The sequence below is a fragment of the Diadema antillarum genome, unplaced genomic scaffold (assembly GCF_040938485.1).
Source record: "Diadema antillarum isolate AM-2024a unplaced genomic scaffold, OU_Dant_1.0 seq00002138_RagTag, whole genome shotgun sequence".
Classification (NCBI taxonomy): domain Eukaryota; kingdom Metazoa; phylum Echinodermata; class Echinoidea; order Diadematoida; family Diadematidae; genus Diadema; species Diadema antillarum.
This window is the reverse complement of record NW_027272778.1, coordinates 42,193-51,605: the sequence shown is the minus strand read 5'-3', so window position 1 is coordinate 51,605 and position 9,413 is coordinate 42,193. Positions and strand designations below refer to the sequence as shown.

At 36.7% G+C, this 9,413-nt stretch overlaps 1 protein-coding gene across 1 annotated transcript; it reads right to left on the bottom strand.

Moving 5' to 3' along the window:
• Positions 1 to 1,538: 1,538 nt before the first annotated feature.
• On the bottom strand, positions 1,539 to 8,436 carry LOC139714033 (uncharacterized). Its single transcript, XM_071625763.1, has 5 exons — positions 8,310 to 8,436; positions 5,099 to 5,410; positions 4,295 to 4,517; positions 3,175 to 3,338; positions 1,539 to 1,753 (listed from the first exon to the last, which is right to left on the bottom strand). Exons 1-5 carry the CDS (start codon positions 8,434 to 8,436, stop codon positions 1,539 to 1,541), a joined length of 1,041 nt encoding a protein of 346 aa, XP_071481864.1.
• Between the last annotated feature and the right edge of the window lie 977 nt (positions 8,437 to 9,413).

The window sequence follows — 9,413 nt, the reverse complement described above, 5'->3', positions numbered from 1 at the left end:
TAATTATTAGTTTGTGTGTGCAGGTAAGTGTTAAACTGTGTGCTTTATAGATGATGGAATCGGTGCACCAGTTAATTTACTTAAGACTGTGAGTACAAGATTGTTTAACAGTGCAAGGTAGTACAGATTTTAAGTGTGCGCGTTCTTAGGGTAAATTGAGCGCCTGTGATAAAATATGTGATATAGTATGTGATAGTTGCCTTCTTTAATCTTGACAACGAGATGACATTGCTTTCGTGCGAACAGGCTGGTGTGGAGTTTTGTTATCGTTATCTATCAACACATGAACATTGTCAATTATACCATTTGAATGTTCGTCTCCTTTAGCTTGCACGTGCTGCCGAAGAGTGAATATCCTACTCGAAGAAGTGGATCCAGCACTAACGTGCAACTTGTAATCAGAGAAAGCGTCCGTTGTGACGTTGCCTATGTGCAGGACCGTGTTTATATATTCTTCCGAGATTACCCTGGAAAGAGAGGGAGACGAATTTGAATAATATCTATCTATCTATATATATGTATATATATATATATATATATATATATATATATATATATATATATATATATATATCAGAGTATGCTCTGAAGGCGTTAACTCATGCTGAGATTGTATTCAATGTATTATGTTCATTACTCCATAATATGATCTGCCATGCTTAAAACATCTATTTCATTTCGTGTAAACAGACAATAAAGCTGAAGAAGACCGAAGGTCGAAAGCTTCCTGCAACATCTTCTGTCATCATTACATTGTCTCGAATATATATATATATATATATATATATATATATATATATATATATATAATATTCTACTTCACTCACTGTAATTTGTTTTGCTGAACACATCTTTAAAAAAACGGAATATTTGCTGCGGCGTGTTTATGAACCTTTCAAATGTTTTTGAACACATCAACCACCCCACTCTATTAACAAGGAGCAGCGGAGTAAGAAGTTTTCGACAACAGTGGTTTCGTAAATAGCAACAAACCAAAGACACTGTGACGTAATGATCTTGCCACAAGGCTTTTATCCGAGTCCTCTTGAGTTCCTTGCATAGCACAATATTATGTCATCTATTTTGATTGATATAGATAATTACTAAAAAATACCATCTCTCTATGCTGACACCACCACTATGCTTCTATACACTGGTTATGTACTTTATCTCTCAATCATTGCAACTTTTGATAAACTGGTTTAAATTCTGAAAGTTTTTTATTTTTATTTTGTTTCAAGACAACAAGATAATGTAATATGTCCTGTCCACATCAAGGGAAGAAAGTAATGCCAAATATTACTCCCATAGAATATCGCATTATTTTAGAAAGACCTTACTTTAAAATTCAGATCACCAAGTATTGCAAACATTGCAGAAAAAAAAAAGATTCCTATCTCCTTAGCAACGCCCGACAGGTAATAAACAAAACAAAACAAAAACAAACAAACGTTCAGCATGATGAGCGTGATACCACAGCATAAAAAAAAGCAAACAAAAACAAACACAAAAGCGAAACAAAACAAAAACAGTCATTTTTACCTTGAAGTGGTAGAGACCAGTGCGCCTGAGAGATGACTGACCGAATCGGCAAGATCCCATTCTTGCGTCAGCCACATAGCTGTCCATTGGTCGATTCTATCCGCCCCGACAAATACGTCACAACTAAAAGTTACAGCGGACCCGATTACGGCTGTCTGATTGGTGCATTGGCTCCCGGCGACAGGTATGGGTGGTACGGGCCTGGGCGCCTCTACACAAGCAATGCGACATGAGGAGTTCAAAGGTAAGGGGTTTGAATGGCGGTAGCGAATAACTTTTCAATCAAACGTATACTTATCGTCATAAAAATCAATGTCATGAAACTGATCTACAGAGGAAAGTACAGACTTCGCACTCATCTGATTCGTTTCGTTTCTACATCATGAGTCAAATTGAATTAATCACCACTTTGTGTATATTTTTTTTCACATGAAAATCACAATTAAAAACAAAATCCGTTATACAATGACAGGAACTTATGGTTTTAGCAGGGAATAACAAAGTAAAGTTTTGTGGGGGGGGGGGGGTTCGAGTAAATTTTACTCAATTTTGTAAAATGATAACAACATTTTGAAAAGAGGAAAAGAAACCTGTTGTTGAATAGAATTAGAAACACGATTTAAAGAGCAAACTTGTATCATTTTTGGTAGGTTAAAAAACGGAAAGAAAACATGCAGCATTTAAATGGTTTGCTTATTTCAAATTCGATTAATTTATCGTCAATGTCAAATCACACTACATTGTAGTCATTTTTGTATTACAAGTTAGGGTTTCATCCTTTGCAGACCGTTATTATTGCTCCTGAACATTAAAACATTTTGTAGATGAAAGGTCTTGTCGCCCCGATGACGTCATGATAATTGAGTATCTGAATATAAGAACGACCCAAGTCCATAGAAGACCATTCTTTTCGAGTAAACTTAAAAAAAAAAAAAACTTCATAAATTTTTTATTTGTCCAATAATGTTCTATTTAACTGTGATGGGAAGGCAACATTGTATATACAAATTAGAACATATATTATTATGACAATTAACATTTACATTAATTGTGAAGAGGCCATTTTGTGTGATGGACTTGGGTCGTTCTTTGATTCATATACATGATATTCTGCTATAGAGATGAGAGAAGGATGATAGAGGGCGCTATAATATGAATGTAAGAATGACCCAAGTCCTTCATTCTTACATTAACAAAAGATTTAACTCATTCATTTCAGGCACTTCCGGGGGTAGGATTTATCATTTATACACAAGAAGAGTCCATGCATAAGCTACAATTTCCCATGTCAAACTGAAATTGGCCAAAAATTGGACTTGGGTCGTTCTTATATTCAGGTCTTCAATTATTAATGTGTGTGTGCAGGTAACTGTTGGTGTGTGCTTTTTAGATGGAATCGGTGCACCAGTTGATTTACTTAAGTGACTACAAGATTGTGTGACAGTGAAAGGTAGTACAGATTTTAAGTGTGCACGTTCTTAGGGTAATTTGAGCGCCTGTGATACAGTATGTGATAGTTGCCTTCTATAATCTTGATAACAAGATGACATGAGTTCCGTGCGGACAGGCTGGTGTGGAATTTTTGTTATGTGGAATCGTTATCTATCGACACATGGGCATTGTCAATTATACCATTTGAATGTTCGTTGCCTCCAGCTTGCACGTGCTGCCGAAGGGTGAATGTCCTACCGGAAGACGTAAGTCCAGCATAAACGTATAACTCGTAATCAGAGAAAGCTTCCGTTGTGGCGTTGCCTATGTGCAGGACCGCGTTTATATATTCTTCCGAGATTACACTGGAAAGGTGAAAGGGGGAGAGGAATTTCAATAATATAATGAATGTTATATATTCTAGATGCAAATAAATTCCTGAAATGTTTGTCTTCATATATATATATATATATATATATATATATATACATATATATATATGTTATACAATTGTTCATAGAAATAAATATGTACATTATGTATTATATATTATATATATATATATATATATATATATATATATATATATATATATTCTACTTCACTCACTGTAATTTGTTTTGCTGACCACATCTTAAAAAAAGCGGCAGAGCGGATTCTTTGCTGTGGCGTGTTTATGAACCTTTTAAATGTTTTTTGAACACATCGACCACCCCACTCTATCAACAAGGCGCAGTGGAATAAGAAGTTTTCACCAACAGTAGTTTCGTAAATAGCAACAAACCAAAGACATTAAGAAGTGATAATCTTGCCACAAGGTTTTTATCGGAGTCCTCTTGAGTTCCTTGCATAGCACAATATTACGTCACCTATTTTGATTAATACAGATAACTACTAAAAAATACCCTGTCTCCATGCTGACACCAACACTTTTCTCTAACGAGTATGCTTCTGTACACTAGTGTGTACTTTATCTTTCAACTATTGCAACTTTTGATACTCTGGGTTTTTTTCTTATTTCAAGATAATAAGTATTGTATGTTCTGTCCACATCAAGGGAAGAAAATAACGTCAAATATTACTCCCATAAAATATAGCATTATTTTTTAAAGACCCTACTTAAAAAAAAAAATAGATGACCAAGTATTGTAAACATCACAGAAAAAGGATTCCTATCTCCTTAAGATCGCCCGACATTAAAAACAAAGTTAAAAAAAAAAGAACGTTCAACATGATGAGCGTGATACTACAGCATAGAAAAACAACAACACACAAAAACAAAAACAAAAACAAAAATGAAACAAAAAACAACCATTTTCACCTTGAAGTGGTAGAGACCTGTGCGCCTGAGAGATGATTGGCCGAATCGGCAAGATCCCATTCGTCGGGTCCTCCCTGCGTCAGCCACATAACTGTCCATTGGTCGATTCTATCCGCCCCGACAAATACGTCACAACTAAAAGTTACAGCGGACCCGATTACGGCTGTCTGATTGGTGCATTGGCTCCCGGCGACAGCTATGGGTGGTACGGGCCTGGGCGCCTCTACACAAGCAATGCGACATGAGGAGTTCAAAGGTCAGGGGTTAGTGGTATACATCTTGTGTGAATTCGACACAGGGTCACATAATATTAATTACTGAAATACTGTCACGCATATAATAACCGTGAAGTCTGAATGGCAGTAGCGAATAACTTTTCAGTCAAACGTATACTTATCGTCATAAAAATCAATGTCATGAAACTGATCTACAAAGGAAAGTACAGACTTCACACTCATCTGATTTGTCTCGTTTCTACATCATGAGTCAAATTGAATTTATCACCACTTTGTGTATTTTTTTTTATCAAATGAAATCACTATAAAAAAAAATGCCGTCATGCAATGACAGAAACTTATGGTTTTAGCAGGGAATAAAGATTTTTGGGAGGTAAAAAAACGGAAAGAAAACATGCATTTTAATGGTTTGCTTATTTCAAATTCGATCAATTCATCGTCCATGTCAAATCAATACACTACATTACAGTCATTTTTGTATTACAAGCTAGGGTTTCATCTTTTGCAGACCGTTATCATTGGAGGAAACACACGTGATAATGGTCGTCGTATTCATTCGTTCGCTTACTTTGCACTTTCAAAGTGATATTGCGAGAAACAGTGGTGCCGTTTGCGCCGTGTACGAGACAGGTGTACACGCCCGCAGCGGTCAAAGGAAGCGTGCGAAACTCCAGAATGGCGTTGCATTTGGACCGGGTCACGCCCACAAACTCCAACTCCGCGTCGCTCCATCCCCAGGGGTACTGAAGGCCGTCTTTCAGCCATTCAGTTCGACAGAAATTTTGCGGGTCGCAGACGAGGTCCTTGAAGTAGCCCTCGTGCCCATATTCGACGGTGTTAAAACCGATGGAGTGGAAGGACACGAGACCTATCTCTGGCCCTGTGATAATGAGGAAGATGTGGTAATACGTTGGACATGCTGACTATTCAATTTCTTGTGGATGGAAAAGGAATCGCATCTAAAAATTCTAATATGATTATCAAAGACATCACAGTCATGTTAATGTATATTCCATGGTTCACGAAATACGAATACATGCATCATCCATTCTTGTGTGTGTGTTTGCATACTAGATTTACATTGAGAAAGATAGACATCGGAGGAGCCTGAATACAGGAGAGAACAAACAAAAGAAATTTCCCCAGCGCTTCCGCGATAGATTGTTGAAAAAAACTGTGTCCGTCACCACCATAGAGAAATATGTTTCAAAATCACTTTCGATCTTGTATGCCCCGTCCAGAATATTAGCCTGCACGGTTCGAAACCTTTACAGATGGAGGAACTCTTTGTAATTACGCCTACAACTTTCTGATGTAATGAACTTATCGATAAAGTTGAGAGTGAGACTATCCGGGGGAAAAAACTGAAAAGAATATCGTAATACAAGCTATGAAAAGAAGTCGATAGATATTGTGTGCTGGAAATGTTTAGGAGCATAAGTGTCACATTGATTAACGTAATGTTTACCGAGGGATCCACGTCTACAAGCTGTGCTTGTCACGCTATAACTCTTTTCCATCGCTTTATTTACTTCTTCATGAAATTGAAAGTTAACATCTGTCCAAGTCTGTTATCACCGATAGATAAGTTGTCGCGTTAATCCCCTCCCGTTTGGACCTTGGAAGCGCTCTCTTGTACATACCCCAGAACTCTTCAAACTCAGTCATTACGGAGTTCGGGTCAATCATTTTTATGGTTAAAGGTTTATCTAACAAGCAGAAGACATTATGTTACTTTTAATGAATTTGATTTTGATCATCTATTACTCCAACGCGGGGTTCCTCGAGGGTTGATTTTGCTTTGACCCGCTATCATTTCAAGTGTCAAGAGTGCTACTACTCCAGAAGAAAGCACTCCGCGTTTGCGCGAACACTCATTATCTTGCTCCGTCAAAACCATTGTTCCACCGCTTTCACACATTGAATGTCCATGACTGCAATGTCTTACAAGTTGCTTCTTTGATGCACAGGTATTTCATCAAGAGCCTTCCCCCTTACCTCGCCGAAATGTTTTGTTTGAATGATAAAGTGCATAATTACAACACCCGTCAGTCATCCAAATTCCACCGCTGGAAAAGGGAAACAAACATCCATTCAAAATCAGTTCGTCACCTTGGTCCGGTCATTTGGAATTCACTACCGTCCAGTATTCGAAATTCACAATTTAACAGGTCTTTAAAAAACAACTTAAAATATTTCTCCTCGCTAAATATACTAGTTTCACATTTCTTGATCCCCTATTTATGCAATTTACCCAATACTGCGTTGCATTTTCTGTTATTTTCGTGTTTTCCAACTCCTTATAGTCAGGTGATCTCATCACTGCAAGTCCTTGAGGCTTTTACGGGACACCCTTTTCTTTCACTTCACTTCACTTCTCCCCTCTTGTTCTTGTTCTTGGTTTTTTTTTTAAGTCTGACTTTTTCAAAAGTCTGACTTGGTACTATAGTTTATTGTATGATGACCTATGTCATCCCTTTGTGAATTATATTGTGAACTATGTTATATTTCGTCTTTTTTAACTGTATGTACTGTAAATGTGGAAAGGAATAAAGGAGAGTCCTATGCTCTCGGTCAATCAAAAAATTTCTTCTTTACGTCAACGATATATATCTTCCCTTATTTTGTTTGTCTTACTTGTCGACGATACAGTGCACTCCCGTTATAACGAACACAGTTATAACGAAATTCCTGTTACAGCGAAGTAAAAATTCAGGCAGAAACATTATCTGCTCTATGTTTTTTGGGTTTTTTTTTAGTGTTCATTTGTTCGGTAATAAGGAAATTTCGAAATAACGAAAGAAAATTGCCAGTCCCGAGGACTTCGTTATAGCGGGAGTCCACTGTACATCCTATATTCCTATACTCATAGAGATTTTAACTCATCAAACAATACTTAAGATAATAAAACTAATAAAGAATACATTTTTTAAAGAGTGCACTAAACTTTCTTGGAATATAAAAAGACGCATGCGTTTTGTAAACTTTTCTCTTATAATACAGAAATCCGATACATATCAAAACAGAAAATATGTCCAAAGGCACTGCAATAATCTCCAGGTCAAAGTGTCTTCTAACCCATGCAGCATGAAAATATCTTTATATAGTACCCTATAGCTAGCTCTCCCGTCCATACATAAAATAAATACAAAAGAAAGTTACACGTATTCTTATTGGATCGCATTTTAAGCTCACACTAATCTTTACTCTATGAACTGAAACATTAAAAGATTTCGATTTGAATACTATATTCATTGGATACTATACAGGTTATGTAATATTCATTATGTTCCTCGAACATTCATGATCAACTTCCACCATCTTTTGATAACATCTGAAGAGATTCATCTGATTGATAGTATAAATAATGCGAATCTCTCAATAGGAACATTTTACTGAGCAAAACGTTTAGTTTTTACTTTTTCATTTTTCCTCATCCTACACTGAGGAAGCGTCTAGCCTAACCGCGAAAGTCTCTAGAGGTAATTTTTTTTTTCATCTTATTTTTGTATAATTTGTTTTGCAAATCTTCTTTTTGATATTGATATGATAATAAACTACCAAACTTAAAGAGGGAAGATGATATTTCAACGGCTATTGAAAGAAAAAACTCGTGATATTTGTAATATTTATGTGATAACATTCTGAATGTACACGTAATGACTGAACTCTCAAAGTTTGAAGTACACACTAAATCATGAAGGAAAATAATCTACTTATGATAATGATGATAACGATAGAAATAGAAAAGGTTTTTGCCTGATCGAACGATTACTCACCATTTGTACAGTTCACCATGTCAGGTGGGCACTCACACTCATACAACGCGGCTTGAACGGATCGAGTGATGGCGAGTAACTCGATTACGACAGTTGCTAGGAACGCGTAGCTGCTGAGCACGCTCATAATGGTACGAGGTATTGGTACACGCCGTGATGCGTACGAAGGGACGATTGGTCCGTGCAGTCTGTAGCAGAATTTACGTTAGTCTCCGCTTGAACCAATCTTGTCGCAGTTTAGGTCAATATAACCGGGTACTAGACCACTGATTATTATTGATACCGAGTGAGGAGCGCTGAAAGACAAACTGATGCCGTGCAGGTCGAACCCGGAATTTATATTTAAACTCCATATGAAAGAGGAAGCGCACGGTGATGTGTCATAAAATTATAGGAGATGTTTGCCACGGGGAAAACAAAAGAACAAAGATTATTTTGTTTCTGTCACGTCATTCACGTAAATGAACAGTATCGAATGTAGGGGAGGGGGTGGGGGATTTTAAATCCCCTCCCCTTGGATTCTCTCTTCTTCTTTTTTTTTTTTTTGGGGGGGGGGTATTGGGTTTATTGGGTTTAACTCCCACCTCTTTTTCTGCTTTTTCTTTTCTTTCTTTGTTTTTTGTTTGGTTTTGTTTTTTGCTTGTCAGTTAAAGGACAAGTTCACCTTCATAAACATAAGGATTGAGAGAATGTAGCAATATTAGTAAAACACATCATTGAAAGTTTGAGGAAAATCAGACAATCCGTTCAAAAGTTATGAATTTTTGAAGTTTTTGTGCAGTACCCGCTGGATGAGAAGACTACTGCAGTGTATGAATAACTTAGATGTCACATGCGTACAACAATATAAGGAAAATATAAAGAGAATTTCACAAAATTCCATCTTTTGAAAAAAGTACACATTCCCCTGACTCGTTACCGACAAATGTTATGGGTAATATTATTCCCCCTGCCTTTAGAAAGAGGCAAGTCAAGTGCTCTTTTATTATGCGAAAAAAGTGAAAATATGTTGAATTTTCTTTTACATTTTCTTTATACTGTTGTACGCATATGACTCACAAGCTGTAGTAGTCTCCTCATCCAGCGGTTCCAACACAAAAATTA

Coding starts and splice junctions, on each gene's coding strand:
- LOC139714033 (XM_071625763.1), bottom strand. CDS start 8,436: ATGAGCGTGCTCAGCAGCTACGCGTTCCTAGCAACTGTCGTAATCGAG. Junction 5,411..8,309: donor CATGGTGAACTGTACAAATG/GTGAGTAATCGT, acceptor TCATTATCACAG/GGCCAGAGATAGGTCTCGTG. Junction 3,339..4,294: donor CAGGTCTCTACCACTTCAAG/GTGAAAATGGTT, acceptor TCACCTTTCCAG/TGTAATCTCGGAAGAATATA.